This window comes from Heliangelus exortis, chromosome 8 (genome assembly GCF_036169615.1).
Source record: "Heliangelus exortis chromosome 8, bHelExo1.hap1, whole genome shotgun sequence".
Classification (NCBI taxonomy): Eukaryota; Metazoa; Chordata; class Aves; order Apodiformes; family Trochilidae; genus Heliangelus; species Heliangelus exortis.
The window spans coordinates 7,322,653-7,343,608 of record NC_092429.1 but is presented as its reverse complement, the minus strand read 5'-3'; the positions used below and the strand labels follow the sequence as shown (position 1 = coordinate 7,343,608).

The following is a 20,956-nucleotide window of genomic DNA, read 5'->3' as shown; positions in this document are numbered from 1 at the left end:
AACTCAACTTAGGCAGCCCTTTCATTATTTCAGTGGATACTGTATCTGAATTTATGAGGAAAGTAGCATAAATTTGTTTTACAGGAAAGTCTTATATTCAGTTATTCTGGTTCCCAGCCCTCCTTTTCTCTTATAATTAAAAAAAAAAAAAAAAAGTCTGTGGGCTCTGGTAGCCCTATTCAAGATCTGAGTGTTTATTATGATTAAGACCTTCAAAGATATTTTTCTTTTTCCTCAAGAAATGGAGAATGCTGAAGATAGAAAAAATGAAAAATGTGCCATGTTTGTCCTTGAAGTTTCAGTCAGAATAGTGACAGTGGCTGTATCCAACTGTATTGTTGCTTTTATCAGCAAGTGCCCTGAGCATACATTAACATAATTGCAAACTGCATGGAAAGTGAACATGCAAAAATGCAATGCAATTGCCAGTAGCCTCAAACATCTGTCCCAGCAAAGTGTTCCTCCTCCTTCTTTTAATTCTTGTTATTTTAACAAGGTTAGTGAAGGAGAAACCATGTCACAGATGATATCTACATTTAGAGTGTCAGAACAATTATTGATGCAAAATTGTTATCCAAGTGAACGTGTGTCACATTTTGTTCACTTCCCATAACACCTGTTCGTTTCACTAACACATTATTCCCAGTTAAAGCCAAAACTCATTAGTCCCAGTTACAGCCAAACTGAAAACTTAATATGTACATAGATCTGAAAAATTGAAAAAGTTAACCAAAAGGTAGCACCATTCAAGCATGATGCACAGCTGAAGCAGGGGGCAGCTAACTTTGGTAGCAGCTAATGGAAAGAGATTGAGCCAGAAAACCAGCAATAAATTACAAGCCATCCAGCCTTATGAGGCGAGACCAAAGAGAAGCACTATGAAAACCACCTGCATTTCTATCACAGAGCTGAGACCTTCAAAACTCACTGTGCCAAAGAGCCCAACGCTTTCCCAGAATAACACATTTTGCTTTATCTCCTCAATAGCCAAATGACACGAGCCATTACACAAAACAGATCACTTAGAGCGTTTTAGTTTCACTTAAATGTTTTTCTGACCCACTTTGGGGTTCTCCAGACCTAAGCCTGGACCCCCTGTCTCCTACCACACGTACAGAGGGCCATCGTTTCCTTACTCCCCAAATTGCTCCCGTTTGCCACCAAGGAAAGTCAAACTTGCATTTCTGTGATACTTGAGCACACGTTGTGAATTTGAGGGCATCTGCCCTGAAGACATACTGCTAACTGTAACCCCAGGAGGCTTAAAGAAATATCAGCACTCAAATTCATAGAGTAAAGGTCTGAAGAGGCAGCTCTGTGAACGGATAACTGCCCGGGGCTTTGCCAAGCACAATATAGCTGTCACTTGTTATTATGTGAAAGATTTTCTGGGGAACAGTGTTTTTCATTTTGCATGTCAGAGACAAGGAAAAAACACATTTAGACAACCATCTCTTTAAGAAAAAGAAGAGAGCTGTGCAGCAGAGCTCACTTACCAGGGCTGGTTATTGTCAGGAGGTCAAGCCGCCGTTTCTGCTGAAAAACAAATTATAAAAGGAATTGTTAAAAGGCGACTAATTTTAGTGGGTTAGCTTAGACCTACAAAGTAAGTGCTTTGACATTTATAGCAGAATTAATTACAAGTTACATGGCTCAGTGTAACTCTTTTGGATGGGATCCACATGTATTTTATGAGGAAGAAAAAGCCCCTTGCTCAGTCCTTTTAATGTGGTTTTATTTGCACTTATAAGTGTTACTATTTCTTTTTGGGAAATATACTTGAAATGGATAGCTAGAAGCACAGATGGACCAATGTATTTATAAAAGTGATTTCTGATTCCATAGGGAAGAAGAGAAGAAACCAAGACAAGAAACTTGAACCTCTTTATTCATATCAATCACTGACTCATAGCCTGTGTGTGATCAAACACAATTATATTGCCTTGGGGTGAACCTTTCAAAGACATGTAAGAGGATGTAGACAAACCCAAGACTGATAAAAGGAAAGCTTCTTTTCATGCTGGCAAACAATCAGCCCATAGATCTCATTGCCACCAGATATCCCTCAACCCAAAAGCATGCCAGACTTGATCATCACTGGGTATTTGAACAGGTACCAAAATACAGGGAGTTATCATGGCAAATAATCAAATTTAAACAGAAGAATGGTTTCTGGAAGGGCTCCGAAACTTCACAGAGTAAGCTAACCTGTACTTTGAGAAGGTTAGAAATTTTTTTTACCTGGAACAAGCTATCCTACCAATGCCTTGGTGTTATGGGGTGTGCCTGAGATTCCCTTTCCCATGTAACACACAGCCAAAAGAGTTGCCTGCTCCATGTTCCCAGTCTCGGGTGACTGCCCCAACATTGCCTCTCTGGCCTTCCACTGAAATCCATGTGGTCCATTAATCCATGTGGACCATTATTTTTACCTTTCTGTAGCTGAGAGCTCCCATCAACAGCAGAATTTTCCCCCTCTCACAGACAGCCTGTTATTTGTTCCTCTTCATAGCACTTTCTAACTTACTGTCTTCTCCCTAACTTTGCCCAACATTAGTGAGTCTAGCTGGCACTGAATATTACACTGTCCAGTTTAATTTCTCTCTCCTAATCTGCTCAATAATGTCTGCCTTACTTTCATTTATTGTCAGACCTATTGATCTTTTTCTAATCTAATTCTCATCACTGCATTCACTGTATTCCCAGGGTGACAGCTGAAAGTCCTTGAGGAGGAAACATTGCCTTGGTATTCCCTGCCATGAATGCTCTTCCTTGGAAATTATGACTGATGAAACTGCTTCACAAACCCATCATTTCTCTGTAAGTAAAGCTTCACTGGCTAAAGTGTATGGACATAGCTGATCATCCATTGAATAAATTTGAGCTGTATGCCCAACAGCGAATGTGGCAGGCTGGGAAGCCAAGTGGAGTTTGAGGTTGAACAAACACATTTTCTGAAACCTTCCTGGCCTTCAGTACCTGAACTCTTGTATAATGCAAATCACATTTTTGAGAAAATCCATTCCTGCCTGTTTTCGTAGGTACTCCTTGTTCTCTCTGATGTGTCATTCTGAGCGTGACCTTAGCAATGTGCTTGATCACATTTATTTTATTATAAAATATCAAGGCCAGTCTAAGTCAAGCCTTTTCCAGGTGTGCCAGGCTAATGGTGCTGCCTTGTGTCACCTCCACAAGAACTGTCCAGGGATGCTGTCCCTGCTCTAGTGGGGTCTGCTCACCCTTCCCTCCTTTCCTAGGGAGCACTAAAACTAAGTGAGCAATAGTGTAAGCAAGGACCCACTTTCTCAGTGGGAGCTGTAAGACAAAACATCTCCTAATGAGCTAAATTTCATATAGATCCTGTGCTTTAATCCTGATTTATATATACAAAGCTATGAAACTCCACGGCTTAGCACCCACTGGGCCAAAAGCTTTACTTCCATTTCTCAGCACAACTGGAACTCCAAATGCTGTGTACCTAATGAACAGCTAGAGCAGAAAATATATATCCAAAGTGTATAGTCTGTGAAAACTTCTCTACTGGGAAAAAAGGTGGAATATTAATACCCTGTGTGAGAGAAGGCTGCAAAATGCAGAGATTTGGAACAGCAAGAAAAGCTTGTAGCTTAGCTGCCCCCCAGTCCTGACTTGAGCCTATTAACTAGGGTAAAAATAAACAATAAATAAAAACCTAAATAGCTTAACTTGATCCTGCAGGAAAATAAAAGCACTAAAAAAAAAGAAAATCATTACAAGTCAAATGTTCGGTTTGTAACTTCTTCCCTGTTGTACATTGCCTTCAAGCTGGTCTTGAAGAAAACAAATTAACTTCAGATCCAGGAAATCTTTGTGTATGTGTTGAACTTTAAGCTCAAGCTATTTCTCTGACTTCAAGTGAAGCAGCACTGATCTTTTGCATCTAACACCTAAGTGCTGCAAGGGATTTGAAATGCCACCAGGTTCCTGGCACTGGCTCCATCCTGATGCTCCAGGCTGGAGCACGGTGGTTACTGCCTGACCAGTGCACTGAGAGAGGAAAAATTGCTCTGCTCTGACCTTCAGAAGACCTTGAAGAGGTTTCTCTCATTTAGCTCTGCAAGGGAAGTTTGTGCATATGCACCCAAGCCCCGGAGAGGAGAAAAGAGCAAAGTGCATTCCAGGTTTCTGCATTTAAAGATGCACAAATGCAGAAATTTTGGATCCAGTCGCTCTCCAGAAATTCCAGCCTGCTCTCAGATCTCAGGGGTTATCTCTCTGCTGTTTCCAGGGCTCAGCTGGATGCAAGCAGTCTAGCAACTAGATGGATTTGTTTAAAAAAACCCACACAGACAGGCATATGAGTATCTATAAAAGCAGCAGAATTTGAATTTAAAGAGAGAGACAGTACAAGTGTCAAAAAGATTAATAAAATAATTGCATCAGAAGTATCGTGGCTGTAGGGCTTTATATATTTGCTTCTCCCTTCAGTGTTGAAAGATGAAAATTGCAGCTGTTGCCCCCCTCCAGCATGATCACCCTCTCCCTGTTTTGACAGATTTCTTGAAAGACTCATCTCACAAAATGTCTGGCTTTTTAAAGTTTTTTTGTTCTGCCTTTAGTAATTTTCCACATCTCAAACACCTGCCCCTGCAGAGATTCTTGGTCCTGTCCCCATCTTCAGGCAATCTCCTGTCCCAAAAATTTCTAAGCACTGAAATGTAATTCCTTCCATCCCTGGTTGGGCAAGAGCTGAGAGTTTCCTTTCTTTCTGAGGCTGGATTTCACCCACATTGACAAAAAGGCATTCCACCAGAAACACTAAAATGGTTTCCACAGCATCAGACATAACTTAGGCAAGAAAAAAGATTTCCTGGATCACCACTGTATCTCTGTGGCTATTACCCTGTCCTACCCTTCAGAGGCAGCATCCTCATTCCCAGTTTGCTGGCTATTTGAAAACCCAAAGGCAGGAAAAGGTCACAGGGGGTTTGCTACCACCTCGAGCAGTTTTCTAGCATCGGAACCACCAAGGGGCAGAGTCCTGACTGCACTGGGGCAAACCTGCAGCAGATCATGTTCACTTCCACAAAATTAACACACTCTTTAATTAATGCAATAAGCACCAATGAGTAATAAATCATATTAAAATACAACGAAGGCAAATTTTTAATAAATTAAGCATTGATTCACTCAATAAATATTAATCTACTAAGCATCAAGAATTCATTACGTTGTAGAAAACCAGTTGAAAAGCCTCTTCGGTGAGCTGGTCTGAAGTGTGCAGAATGGTCCCTGTTCAGCCATTATATACACTTATTTTTAACTAATTCCATAATTTATCAAGTTAAACAACTTGCCTGAGAGTGAGTCTGGATTATTATTCCATTGCTGTATGCAAACTCCTCGACACAGATTCTAACTCACCCCCTCAGATTGCTTCTTACATTTTTCTCATAAACTCCCTTTCTTATTACCTCTTTTCTCTTCCTTGGTGTTAGTGGTCTTTAACATATTTGCTGACTGGTGTAATTTAATTTTCACCTCAATTAACTCAATGAGAGTTACAAAACTAGAAAAAATTGGGGAGGGGGTGTAAATTAACTTACTCATTTAAGTTCAGCTTATCTACAAGATGTTCTTTCACACTTTGCTCTCTGCAGAGTTCCTTCAACCTTTTATATAGATGTGGGATGTGCTGTACTTGCTTTGACTCTTATCTACAGATTAGCAAAAGAGAAGGAAAAAAAGCCAGATGCAAAGATGCCCCACGAGACTGATATGGAGCTGTTTCTGTAGCAACCGATGATTTTCTTCTCATGTAAGAATGAGCCTCGTCATATCTAATTCTGAATGTATCTGGGCCTCACTTGCCAGCCAAAGCTGTGTCAAGTATAAAGTCAATATAGTCAGAAAGAGTGATAAAAAAAGCAATTATAAAGTCATCTTCCTACTCCCGCACTCCTCCTCCAACCAGGATCCACAAGATATCCTTACCCCTGCCTCCAGTCCCAGCACGTCACCTCCCAGTCCCCAAGACTCAGCAGAGATAGATGTGGCACCCAGCCACCCAGGGATCACACACACACAAGGCTGCTCTGCTGGAAGCTCCTTCAGCAACCCACACACCTACATCCCAGGAGATGGCATGTTCTGGCAGGGGTTTCCCTAAACCATCTCTGCCTGCCTTGCTCTGAGTCTCAATATAAAACTCCCAACCCCAGGCCTGAGATAAACTTCATGTTTTGAAAGCTCTTGGGTTTTTACCATTTCGCTGCCTTTGTTCTGTAGGCTTTATTTTTTGCAACCATGAACCAAAAGGCTGCCTGCCCATCTCACACACATCTTCTGCCATAGTCCACCCACACAAAACTGATTTTTGTTCTCTGTGACCACAGGAGAACTTTGTCTTCCTAAATGTATTTTATCAGCCTGGTCTCTTCCATCTGATTTTAATGTGGTTTGTGCAGGTGCCTCTCCCCACTACCTTCAATCTCCTGTTCAATTCATAGGGTTTAAAACTGAAATGAAGTGCATGGGGTTTGGTTTCATTTTTTTCCTGGAAGCTTTGCCACAAAGTGTCAGTAATTGTGCCTTTTCCTTTTAACATCTAAATTCTGGCATCTCTTGTATAAACTGACTGCCTTGACATAAGGGTAATTGAAACCAGTGCATCTTCTCACAGAATAAAGCTGAGTATGTATTGTATGAAGGGTTTGCAAAGGTGAATTCCACATTTCTATGGCCTTTATTATTGTCACACTCTGCAATGCCAATGTTTTTGAAAGTCATCATCTCATATTATATCATGAAAGAACTCAAAAGTTCAGAAAAAAACAAAGAGATCCCAAGTGTGCACCTGGGCACCGTGTGGATGGCCCAGTGCAGCTGTCCACAGGCACCAGCACAAAGCTCCTTGGTTTTGCACCAGGGGGGATCCTCAGTAGATGGGAGGGAAGGGGAAGAAAAGGGAGGAGAGAGAAGATGCAGAGAGGGAGAGGTTAAAGGCAGGGTCCCACCCTTGCCCAGTGCTGCCTGTGAGTGATGAGCTGGGCACCCCAGTGCTCTCTGCTCCAGTACAAAGACACTCGTGTGACAGGGGAGAGCAAACCTTCTTTTACTTGCTTGTTGCTAAACAGTTTAAGAAATAATCAGGCCTGATCAACATCTGCAAAAATGTTCTAATGAAGGCTCAGGTGAACGGAGGTGTTTAAAATAAGGAAAAATAACTCAATGAGCATTTCACATTGAGTTTCTCAATTGCAAGTTCAGCTACTTGAATGCCCCCTTCCCTTCAGAGTGCAAGACTTCTCCCCACAGAAAAACTCTTGATTTCATAAATGACCCCAACAAGCTACTAATTCAAATCCTGTCAAAAGGCATAATTCAGTGATTTAAAGCTGTTTTGTTTTGTTTGTTTTAAAATAATCATGTTATGCCAAGCAATAATCTTTCCTTTCCATCCTGAAATCACAGGTTTTTGTTCAAATAATGAAGCAAGATCTCACATGTTGTACTTTTTTTATGATTAGCTGCAAGAGTTCCCTGGTATGGTGATAAAATGAACCAGTCAGCTTGTTGACACTTGACTGGGATTTTAGTAAATTGCATCTGCTGTAGCCTGTGGAATCAATTATTGATAATATAAGTGTGGGAAAACATTTATAAAGTGGTTTGAGAGCTATAATGAGCATTTTAAACCATTTTAACAGTGACCTCTCCAGACACTGGATTGTTGCAATATTTGGTAAGTCAATTCTGGTTTAAAAAAAACCCAAGTCCAAATGATAAAAGGCAAACCATTAAGCTACTTTACTCATTCTTCCAGATCACATAGTCTTCTACTCAATATCTGACACCTGCATATCTCTTTCCCAGAAGCTAATTGACAAGGATACATGGTACTTTCTTTTTTTTTTTTTTTTTAATACTGCCAAACAGGTAGCTAAGACTTCTCCCTCTCCCTGCTTCAACTATTTATCTGAAGAACACAACACTCATGCATAATGTATTATTTATTAACAAGTTCCTCCTTGGTTCTTGCAGTCCTGTTGTGCTGAAAAACTGTTTAAAAATAACATTAATACAATGAAGGCTAAGGGAAGATTTAAAAGCCAGGATAGTTATCTGTGGGCACACATATAAACTCTCTGCAGTACCTATGGGGTTGGTAGTAGTCAAAGCCTTGGTGAGCAGTAAATCCCTGGCCAAAGCATCAGCCCTGGGTGCCTGAGCATCCCTGGCAGCTGCACAGCAGATCCCATTTGAAATGTGCATGCTCAGTTTTATTGGTCACACAAATTCACAGGCTGTTCCACATATTCTTGAGTGACATCTACTGGTGCTTTATCTATAGGTTGCCTTATTTACATATAGAGCACTCATAAAGATAGTATCCAGATTCTTACTGAACCACTAGGCATGGAAAAAAAGCCCATCAGTTCGCTATAAATATTTGCAATCACAATAAAAAGTCATTAACACTATCTTATCTCTGGAAGGAAGGAGAGGAGGAATGAACTGCTTTGGAATAAACTGATCCTTAACTTTGCTAGTGAGAGTTATGATGACAGAAAGCCTCTTAACTTTTCTGTCCTTCTGCATCTGTAAAATTACAAGCATCCTCATGCACCCCAGTGAAGCAACAATGAAGTAGCAACTTATGGCTTGATGATGCATCCTATGCAGATACAGCACTCGGATGAGCATGTGAAAAGATATCCTTGATTACTTAATAACAGGCTCTTTTTAAACCAAGTCAAAATATGGCAAGCAAACCAATCACTTTAATGCAACCCAACTGGCAAACTTGACTCACAGCTCCCAGTGTTGTAAGCTTTTATCATCCTTATAATATATATATATATATATATATTTAGTTTTTTTTTTTTTTCATGCCTGACATGCTGAGACAAATGAAGACACAGCCAGCCAGTTCTGTAGTTACCCTACAGCTTGTGTGGCCATGGGAATGTATAAAGCTCATACACAGACACTAGTATTTCTTCCTTAGGAAAGACTTGGGGGAACCTTGCCTGTGCTTTGCTCATCTCTTCCCCAAAAGCATTGAGCCTGCCAGAAATTGAGGAGGAGAATAAGGCCCATTTCTCCATGGTCAGTCCCCAAATTCAGGCTCCAACCAAACCTCTTTGGAGCTCCACTAATAAAAAGGGGGCTGTGGCTGTGTGTGCCTTTTAAACAAAGCACATGTACTTCTGCAAGGGTTTGGGATCTACTCCATTTCAGTCCCCATTTTCAAGGCTTTGTTTTGGTAACAAACCACAACACAGGCTTTTCATAGTCTGATGTATTATTATGTAAATTGTGGAGCCCTGGCTATAATCCTATACTTCAGGACATCAATTACTTAACACCTATAGAGATTACTGTAACACCACAAACAGTGGATTAGGTTTTAAAGTACATAGTAAGCAGCAGGAGCTAAAAAACTCTTTGCTTTGTGTTTTATTTATTTTGAAAAAAAAAACAAAAAACGGAAAAAAAAAAAAAAGTAAAACCAGGGTAGGAAAAACTCTATGGACCACACACAGTGCCACTAACAACCAAAATCATGATGCAGATGGTTTAAGGCATAACACAGCCATTTTATAGCTGTGAATCCCTGTCTTATGTTAAATCTTGTGAAGGAAAGGAGCAGCATTAGTGAAAGCAATTATGAACTTGGAGAGTCCACAATTTGGGGATGGGGGGGGCAAGCAACAGTGTTCATTGAATGTTTAATAAGAAACAAAGCATATCTACCAATAGCAGTAATGGGATATTGACTAACCAGCCATTGTTTATGGGCTGTTTTAGATAACAGACAAGACAGATTAACTCCCAACATATGCAATTTTAAAACTAAACAGTTGCAGGAGCCTCAGATAACACAATAAGGGAGGCACAAACCCAGAGCTTTACATCTCTACTCTGTCCTATGTGGACCTTGAGACTGAACTTCAGCTGCTTACATCCATTTTTGAGTGCTCTGACCAGAAGATCATTTCTCCCAAATCTTCTTTTGATGGATATAGCTATCTAGATATTTTCTGAAACTGGGATTTAAGCTCCAATGTCTGCATCCAACCTGTGTATTTTAGTTAGCAGCACGTTTTTCTGCTCTCTCCCTGTCAACTTCTACCTAATTTAATAAACTGTCATCCTGCCAGAACAGCCAGCACACCAGTGCTTGGAGAGAAGGCAAAGAAAACAGTGCTTTGAAAAAAAATGTAATTCTATCAAAAGAGGAAAAAACCCGAGAACAAGGAAGGAAGGAAGGAAGGAAGGAAGGAAGGAGCACAGAAGTTGCAACACAAGAGTAAATTCCTTCTCTATATAAAATTTCAAAATAAATTATTGGATTTCCATACATAAACTTCTGAATTGTCTTTAAAAGTCCTTGTGATTCAGCAACAGGATGAAAATAAGCATGAGAGAACACAAAACTTCTCTGGTCATTTTCTCTCACTCACTAGTGCCTAAATCCCTCCCGCTCCAAGGGTTCCCTTCCTTTCCTTCTAATTTTGTGGGAATTATCTGTTTGTGCTTATCTCAGGTATTATTTTTCCTTTGGAATTCTCTTTTCTCTTTGGAATTTGCCTGAGATGCAGGCAAGCTGTATGAGAGCACAGCAATTTCCAGATCACAGTTCCAGTGGTTGGAGGTATTCTGCAAACACTCCAAATACATTCCCTTTCCACTGAAAGATGGCAACATTTAAAGGCAACTGAGTGACTGACATACAATGCCAATGCATGCCATTTTATTGAGAGGAAAGCCTCACTAATAGGCTGTATTTCTGGTATCTCACATTCAAACATCTCCAAATATTAAACATTCAACAGAGAGTATTTCAGCTCTACAACCCCCCCCCCCCCAAAACTTCTTGTCTGTAAGCCCAAGTAGCTGGGCTTTTCACATAACACAGAGGAAATGCCAGGAAAACTTTACAACTGCAAAATGGTTTGAATGAGATCTGCATGCTGTATCATCTCCAAAATCCTTCCATCTGTGCCATCACCATGCAGTGTCAAAGTGACGAGTCTCACACCTAGAGCTCCATGCATTCAAAAGAAAAAAAAACCAAGCTGCTTCTGTTTGGAAAGCTAGTTTTGCACTTAACATTACTATAAATGCATCTACATACACACATAAATCTATTACACATGGATACACAATCACAGACATATAAACATTCATGTAGTGTGTATGGAGGTGTCCCTATTGACTTTGGCATTGTACAGGAAGGAGAAAATATTTCTAAAACTGTGTGCACACACCCACCACTCTTGCAAAGAATCCATATAGGCTCTGTGTTGTAGATACAGAAACAAAACTCAGGAAATATGCAAAATTATCACACCTGTGCAAGACCAAGCTATCATTTTGTCACCAATAAAACACTGCAGGACACACATTTCCCAGTTAAAGCAGCAACTCTTTTCAGAACCAAAGCAAATCAGTGTAAGGGGAGACAGTGGAGCCAATTTCCCATGCACCAGACTGGATGATTTAATTTTTTAATCATCAGCTCCAAACTCACTGGCCCTCCACTCCTGTCACATTCCCTTTTCCTCTTTCTTTCCCTAATTCCTTATTTTCTCCATCCGGCAGCAGTTCTATAGCCCAGATTCATCTGCCTTTTCAAACTGCTAATATGGGAATGTAAACCAATTAGGTAGGAAACATTTGATTCCAAAGGCTTGTACAATATCTGGACCAAAAAACTCAGCATTTTTTTCTTTTGCAGCAAGGGGGCAACTAACTGCAGCCCTCTGACCTCTGCTCTGGGTGTTGTGGCACAGGTACAACCAAAGACACTTCTGAAATGTGGCCTGACAGGTGGGAAGAAGGTGATGGTAGGGAAATAACTGTGTTTTCACATTTAATTTAGGAGGATTACTTTATCTCGAAATCATTCCCTCCCGTACTGTGCAGAGTTCCTTGTTTATTTTATGTAAGTCAAGATGTGACCAAAATAATAGTGAAATTTAAATTAGAATGTAGTATATAAGGACAAATATATAAATTTATATGTCAGACTATTGTGGTCTTATCTAATTTCAAGCTTTTCATCTAATTTCAGTTTGAGTCTGTTTCCTTTCACAAGCCATGGCAGTGAGTTAGCTTCTCTATTGCTCAAAAAAAAAAAAAAAAAGAAAATCAATTTTTTTTCAAACCAGACTACTTCTTGTCATACTTACTTAAGAAAGATTCAGATCACCCCAACCATCATTCTTCTAAAAAACTACATATTTAATTACAGCCCATGAAAGCACTGTCTGAGGAAGTCAAATGACAGCAATGAGCATCCTGGAGCTAACAAGAACAATCTCACTTTCCAAACACACTCAACACTTCTTTGGAGCTTTCTGTGGCACATACTAAAAACACTGTTGAAACCCTATATCTGAACTTGGAACAAGGTCCACTCAAGCTGCAACCATATCCAAACTCCCTAAAACTTCCCCAAACCTAGCAGGGCAGAGGTGGGACCCTTTACAGCCCAGCTCCTTCCAGGGTCATTCTGCCTTTGTACACTATCTGGTCTTCTTCATGTTTAATCTGTGAATGGTGTCTCTAGAATTATTAATAAAAAGAGTAAAATGGAGGCTACAGGGAACCAAGGTGGCATTTGCTCTGGACGTCTGAAGTTGAGCATTTTTCCCTCACTTTCAAAATTTGGCATTTTAGCCCAGACCCTTCTTATAGGTACTTTAAACTGTGAAAGCCATTCCGGAGGGATTTTTATTCACAACACTTGAAGAGAGGTATATATGTTGCATATGATTTGGGATATTAAAGGAGAAAATAAAAGTTGGTTCATCACTGGGCTGACTTATCTTGCCTGAGAGCAGCTTCAAATAGAGATCTGCATAAGAAAATGAGGCCACTCAGATGTATTTTGGTCCTTTCTTCTGTCCCTATCAGGTTATTCTGACTAATAAAATATGGAATAACATTTGCCCTGTACAACAAACAGAAGTTAAAAGTCTGACTTCCTCCTTTCTTTAGCTTTGTTGCTACCTGTTTCAAATTATCACTCTTTTACAGTTGTTCTCTAAGATAGTGGTTAAAAAACACAGAATAAATTCCTGTGAAAAATCAGCCTGGTGACTGATTGAAGGCAGATGGTATCTCACAATCAGACCTCCAGAAAACCAAAGCTCATGTACAGGTAAAAAACATGTAACCAAGACTGCAGTAACCACAACATGAAGCTACTGTGAAGCAGCATTTCTTTGGGTTACAGAGAAAATATGTTAATGTGGATAATTTGCAATGTTGGTGCACTAGAGTGACTTACAAGTCACTCTGAACCTTGCAGTTTTCAGAAAAATATAGTCCTGCATTTAAGCTGATTCCATTAGCTTTATTTACATTCCTCATTTATTAGAAGAAATCCAAGAGGTTTCCAAATATCCACTGAATATTAGCATTGAAAATTAATTATCTAGATGCTAAGAGTAACATTTGCACACTGTTTGGAAAAGCATTTTTTTCCCAAAAAAAAAAGCACCTAATTTTTAGCCAGCAAAAGGGCTGAAGTACATCAAGAGTAACTCATGAGAAAGCATCACTCCATCATTCCAAACCAATTTCACAGTTGCAGGAAAGGTGAACAAACTTTCCATAAGTGAACACCTGAAGGAAATTTATCCTATTTCTTATCCTGAACTCTGTTGTGTCAGACAGCTATATTTCAGGAATTTTATATATATATATTACACATATATATATATATAAAATTTTATTTTTTAAGACAAATGTAAATGTTCCAATACAGTGGAAAAATTAGGTGTCAAGGCTCATTCCTATACCTATTGAGCTGAAATTATTCTTGTGGGCACTGAAGAAAGAGGATGTTTTTTCTTTTGAAAAGGGACTTTTTTTGAAAAGGGACTTTTCCTTTGTGGGATCATGGTCCCACAGGTTGAAACTGTAGAGGAGCCATGGGGCCACTCAGACCTTAGCAGGAAGAGAATTTATTCCCCACAGACCACTCCAGAAAAGAGCCTCTCTGCTGTGTTATCCATTAAATACATACATGTGCTCATTTACAACTGGAAAAAAAAAATGACAGCTCAAGTCTTTTATATCCCCAAATAAATAAACAAACCTGTTCAGGCAATAGAATAGAATCAGTATTTTCAAATGAGTCTTTTTATGAAGTCTGAATAAATTTCCAGCCCACATGATCAGAAAACTAAGGGAAATCACTAGGGATTACTGTTAAAAGACTCCTTGAAATATAATTAAAATATATAAAAAAAAAAAACAAATAAAGAAAAGGAAAGGGGAAAAAGAAAATATGATCTTAGGGCAGAAAAGGCATTTTGTATACTAGGAGCAAAGCAAAGAGCAGCAGCAAAGGAAGTGTGAAGAAAAATGAAGATAAAAAGGTGCCATTAGGAAGCTGGCTTTGAAGGAAGTAAGATGAAACTTTTCTTAAGAAAAAATAAGCAAACAAACCAGATAACCCAGCCCTCTGATCAGCTAAGAAATCAGAGCTGTCAGCTTTCATCCACCTTGTACAATAAACCTAAACTAAAAAAAATAGCCCCGTTTTGATTGAAGCCACACAGAGCTAATTTTTACTGGCCACAGCTTTTCCTACCTTGGTGTTTTGGACTCTGACAACCAGGAGATTTTCTAGGTTGGGGATGTTTTAGGGATGCTTCTGTGTCAACTTTGAATTATGCACATATTTCTAAATATGAAACTGTTCCTCTGCTTATGATGACAGGCACATTCACATCATATAAAATTGGGAATGGGGAGAACTAAACAAAGCCAGTGAGTTCTGAATTGATCACCTAAAACATCTGCTGTATTGCTTAGGAATTGCAGCACATATGGTATATAGGAGCTTCCAGTATTTGGAGGCACACTACCTATTCAGAACATCCATAAAATGTCACAAACCCCATCCTGGCCATTTCATGTTTAGCTCTGAATGTTCTTTTAAAAAATCAAAAATAAAATGCACAAAATTATTATGGGGTTGAAATTTCTGTTTCATCACATAGTTTGATTGCAGCTGATTTAGCTCCTGTCCTAAGTCTCCTGTATGTTTCTGTACAGCACTGAGAATACAAATAGTCTTGAAAAAGACAACAAAGACATAATGGAAAAACAAAAGAAAAGTTATCATCTAAATGTGATCCTATCTCAGTCAATCTACTCCTTGCACGTATTCAGAATCTCACCAGCATTATGGCACAATAATCTCACAGCAATCTTCACACAATATCTATTAACACCTCATCACCAATATGCATTTCTGAATGGGATTTTACTCTGATGCAGGAATCCTGTCTTGCCAAGAGCTAGGACATGATATTTTCAAGAACAGTTGACCTAGGAGTGAGTTAGGCACCAAATGGCTTTTAAGTGTTAATGTATTTTTGAGAATCTGTTCCTAAGAATCAAAATCTCATAGTAAAATAGGTCACACTGAATTTGCATTTTAAAATAGTAAGGCAAAATATCTTAAATGAGCAAATTAAAGTTTTTTTTTTGATTTTTGTTTCTTTGTTTTAAATCCTACTGCCAAATATTGGCTTTGAACTCCCCTGAAGTGAAGCTATTTTCTAAGTCTGGCTGCCACTTAGGGGAGGCAAATTCTGTACTGTCACATCCCATCTGAGTACCTCCCAAAGGAAAGGAGAACTACTGTGCCAAACAGGGGAAATACCAAGTTGGAGCTACAGAGTCATAGAAGCCAGTAGGTTGAAAATAAATTCTTCAGAAGGGAACTAGTCTAGGGAACAGTACAGGCTTAGAAAAGATGGCAGGGATCAGCTAAAACACTTGTAATTTCTCTTGGCCAGAGTTTCCCTTAACCAGATCAAGCTTAGAGGGAGGTAAGGGTGAACCATAAATCAACACTTACAGAGTCTCTCTGGTAAAGTTATTATTTCTTGCAGTCTCTGTTGCCAAACCCAAGACAAAGGCTTTCCCCCTAAAGATAAACACTAATAAAAGTGCCTGTACTTTCTCACTGCTTTGAACCCAATCCACTGCTAAAAGTCAGTAACAAGTTGAGTAATTCTCAAAGTCCCTCCAAAATTTATTGAATGGCTCCCTGCAAGCAAGTACAAATAAACCCAGTAGTAATTTATCCCTCACATCTCCAGGCAAACTGGAAAGATCCTACTCACCCTTCTCAAACACTGTCTTATCAGGGAAAAAAAAAACAAACCAGCATTCAGGGATAGATAAGAGGTGAACTGAGTACCAGTTTTAATACTTCCAGCCTACATAAACAAAAGGCAGTATGGAACCCAAATCACAACACACAAACCCTTGTATCATCTAAAATAAATTCAGTGTCCAACCAGTATTGTCCAGTTAGGCAGTATCATTATTCCTAACACTGAAATGCTAAAACATGGGATTTAATGAAACCACATCGTGTGCTTTGTAATAACCACTTGTATAATTCTGAAAATGGAAAGCTTATTTTCTTTATTTGTGACTCAAGGTCACTTTGAACCCAAAGAGGGCAAACTCACAGCTCACATAATCTGTGCTAGGAACTTATTTTGTTCCATACCAAAAAAGGCCCCAGATTTTTAAAGAAACAAACAAACAAACAAACAAAACCAATTTAGAGCTTTTTATAAAGCAGTTTGCAAAGCAAAACCATCTCTAAGAGCATATATAATTCTGTGAGGGCTCCCTCTTTTGGTAACAAAAAAATAAGCTTCTCAGATCACCAGCTTTTCACAAGAGGTTCTTTGCTTTCAGGACTACAAAGCTCAGATCAAGAACAAGGTTTTGTCTTTTAGAGGAGACCTCATCTGTGTAAAAGCTTTCATTTACCAATATGCAGAATGCTGCTACTGGTGAATTTTGGTGTTGTTTATACTGTACTTTGTTTCTGCAGAGACCTTGGAGCACTCCAAATTTCCCAGTCTCTCTCCACCCCCAGATCTTGCTGGGAGTTAAGACATACAGGGTTGGTCAGGAATGGCCAGGAGTAGCAATAAAGAGAGGCAATTTGGCATTGGCTGGGATAAAAATCACAGGAATAGTCAAGAAAATAGGTCACAGAGGACAGGCCAAAAGAACAAGTGTGAAGAATGGCTTTTTACTGATTAGTCCCTTCCTGGGAAGTGTGCCAGAAAGTACAGAAGGTCCCCAAGAAATTTCCCTTTAATACCCAGACCAAGTTTCACTCTGTAGCTTTTCCATGGAAGCTCAAGGTTACAGTTAAGCTGTAAAATGGAAAACCATCTAGAAAATTTTTTGTCACTATTGGGATTGCTGGTATAAAAGCTTTTACCTGGACACAGGGTTTCTAAGAGATGCTGATCACTTGGGAAGAAGCACTGCCCTGAACATGGGTTGCATTAGCAAGCTTGCTACACCTGACTTCTCAGTTAACTGGGGGCTGGGATTTCCAAAGGAAATCTATTCACCTGAGTTGTTACTACATTTCTCAGAAAAATTGACTTTGGGGTCACTATGCTGAGCCTACAAGCAGTTTAAGTTCTTTAGTACTTACCTATACCAAAAAACCTTGAGCTATTAATATTAATTTGGCCTTGCATTGGAAGAAGTGAAAGGATTTGGTTATTTTTTTTCATTTTACTTCCCTGTAATTTACATCAGCTGATATTCTGAAACTCTGACTCTATACCATGGGAGCTTTTTAGTAGTTTTTGTTCAGGGTTATTGAAATTTAAAAGTTCATTATGTTACAATTCTCTCATCTAGGCCTCAAAGGCTTTTGCATTACTGCTGTCCTGTGGGGAAACTAAGCAAGGGGGGACTGGTTAAGTGAACTCAGGGACTGATCCTTATAAACATTATAGGTATTATGGGCTCTTTTAATTTAAATACCCTGTCTGCAAAAGGCAGATTATTCTGGATTTATATACATAAAGAGAATATCATGCTAACTTTTTATTAAAAATTAAAATCTTTCAAGTCACAACACAAATCAATATACCACAATTTGAGTGAAGTAGAATGATTATCCTGCGGTTAAGTAATTGAAAAGGGAATTGAGTAATCTGTCATTCTCCCTGCTCTGGGCAAGTTAGCTCGAGATGTCTTAAGCACTACATTTTAGGCTCCTAAAAGAGTTAAGACATCATGCTTTCAAAAGCAATTCCAGTGAGACAACATTCTGGGTACATACCTAAACACAAGTTTGATTTTTCCACTTTGGACATTCCTGGAAATCTGGCCTTTTTTAACATCTCAGAATGTGAAATGAGATGAGAAATCACTAAAACAGCTGATTTCTTAGTGTGCACAGGAAGGACCAAAGGCAAAGCCACATGATCAGATCCAGTCCTGAGGTCTCCACCTCTAAGCTTGCAGGTGAGAACTGACTGTGGTTGTAAAATAGTTCAGAAATTTGAGTGTGGGAAGTAGCTGCTAACAGATCTATAGAATCACAGAATCATCTGGGTTGGGAAGGAGCTCTGAGATCATCAAGTCCAGCCCTTAATCCACTGCCACTGTGGTTACCAGACCATGGCACTCTTTTAAAAATGCCCAGGGATGGAGAACCCACCACCTCCCTGGGCAGCCCATTCCAATGCCTGATCACCTTCTCTGGAAAGAATTTTTCCCTAATATCTAACATAAACTTCCCCTGATAGAGCTTAAGTCCATTCCCTCTTGTCTTACTGGTAGCTACTTGGGAGAAAAGACCAACCCCCCCCGGCTCCAACCTCCTTTCAGGGAGTTGTAGAGAGTGATGAGGTCTCCCCTGAGCCTCCTCTTCTCCAGGCTGAACACCCCCAGCTCCCTCAGCCCTTCCTCACAGGACCTGTGCTGGATCCCTTCACAGCCTCCTTGCTCCACTCTGGACCTGCTCCAGCACCTCAATCTCCTTCCTGAGCTGAGGGGCCCAGAACTGGACACAAAGGTGTCAAAGGCTTTGCTGAAGTCCAGGTAGACTCCATCCACAGCCTTCCCCTCATCCACCAGGCAGTTCACCTGATGATAAAAGGAGATTACCTTGGTCAGACAGGACCTGCCCTTCCTAACCTCGTGCTGTCTGGGTCTGATCCCCTGTCCATCCTGCAGGATGATCTGCTCCATAACCCTGCCAGGCACTGAGGTCAGGCTGACAGGGCTGGAGTGTCCTGGGCCCTCCCAGAAGAGTCTAAAATGGAATCCCTTCAGCTTAGAGCCAGGATAGACCCATCTGCAACTGACTTTTAAATCCCTTTTTTTAAATGAGACTAAACTTCCTCAAGCACTTATGCATTGCTCTGCAAAACGTCGTGGGGGTCAAGTTCTAAATTCAAGAGCTCTTCTGGAAACTGAATGGCTCAGCTCAGAAGAAATTCTATGTGCTGCCTTTTTTGAATTGTTTCCTCTGCCACCAGCCTGCTTGTTCTATCTGGGATAACATCGTGCAGTGTTGAGACCTTAGACTAAGTTTTTTTGTGCTCAGATTGCTCTTTGCTTTATGTATATACCTGGTTACACACCTCACTGCTTATTTATACTGTGGCATAAATCAGGGGTGAGGGGATCATAGATGGATAACCACTGTGTTTAAAAGAATAAGGCAACGCAACTGGGACAAGATGGATGGTGAAGACAGGCAAATCATGATGTAATTCTGTATGGAAATGTATCTGTGTAAACAGCATAGGCAAAATCTTTTCAAGCTTCAGTACAGACCCAAATAAACCCCAGAAGCAGGGCTGAGGATGCTGCTTTTCATGCTGTGCCATTAGGGTCTTTCTGACACCTCAGTACAGCAGCTTAGGAAGAGAAGCATTTGCCTTCATTTTGAATTTGCCTGCCTTTTGTCACAACCTTAATTTCATTAAATTGCTGAGGTTTGTGTCTTTATAAAATGCACTATTCCAGCTTCCAGCAGACATGCAGATTAGCCTTATCCTAAAGCACCTCATCTCTATTTATCCTGGCATAATTAGTCACGTAAATTAGAAATCATTACCAAAGGCTACAAAACCCTTTAGCAAAGGCTTGTTGACAGGCTAACATGTTTAAAGTACTTTTAAGGTCTAAGGGTGGTAAGAGAGGGATATGTGGGAGTGTGGGGAGAAAGAAATATCATCACAGTAAGAAGTACATTCTGACACAGAAAATGAGGCTGTGTTAATCTGTATTCATTCCCAAAGACAGACTTATACCATTGTATGCTGCCACGGTGATATATAACAGAGGACATTTAAAATGCCAAGCAATAAAAGTGTATTTTCTTCATTACATTTCCGTTGAATGCTTTGATCTTCCCACTTTACACTATAAGTTTGATTCATCATTACTTTCCAGTAAGAAACTGCCACATTTGATTGTGGAAAGAAGAATTCTTATCTAATTGCAATTTGTAAGCACAGGATTTAGTGCATTGTTGCCTGAAAAATGGAACTGTCTAAATTATTTTCCCTGAAACTAAAATCCTCGACAAATAAAAGCAACATATGATAGCTGGGCATAATTAAAGAAAAATGACACCTACTGTTACATGAATAAAGAAAACGTGTTGATGACAAGAGAGGGAAAAAATGTGATTTCCCTGCAGTTTTGGTGAAACAAAAGCATCACATTTTAGTTCTTTAACACATTTGTTCAATGACTTGGAAAAAAAGCAATCCCATTCTCCAAACCAGCCTGTAATGTACAGTTATTTCCCTGCAGCAGAGCAATGCATGTCAGACATTTTGGATTTACTGTGCACGCACAGCAGCCCTGTCTGAGCATCCCGACACCCAACGGGCTTTTCCAAGCAATGGCACAGAAATGAGAAAACAGCCATGAAAATCTGGGCATGCAGTAAGCCTCCTCCCTTTAAGGTTCCTGTTTACAGCTTGACTTTCAATAGCCATTCTGATTTTTCAGGTGTCTATACATACGATATACAACCAGGTCTCAAGCAACTTTCTGCTCCTTCCAATCTGTTCTTTTTTTCCTTCCCCTTTTTTTGCTCCTCACCCCCTCTCTCCTGCATATGCTTATCTAATCTATTCCCCAATAT

The 20,956-nt window shown here is 39.7% G+C and overlaps 1 protein-coding gene across 1 annotated transcript in view; it reads right to left on the bottom strand.

Annotated features, from left to right (window-relative positions):
• AGBL4 (AGBL carboxypeptidase 4) overlaps nt 1-20,956 on the bottom strand; it is an 891,229-nt gene that overhangs the window by 427,764 nt on the left and 442,509 nt on the right. Inside the window, exon 6 of the mRNA XM_071750192.1 lies at nt 1,497-1,536. Coding sequence (XP_071606293.1) covers nt 1,497-1,536 — 40 coding nt within the window. The remainder of the gene's footprint in view (nt 1-1,496; nt 1,537-20,956) is intronic.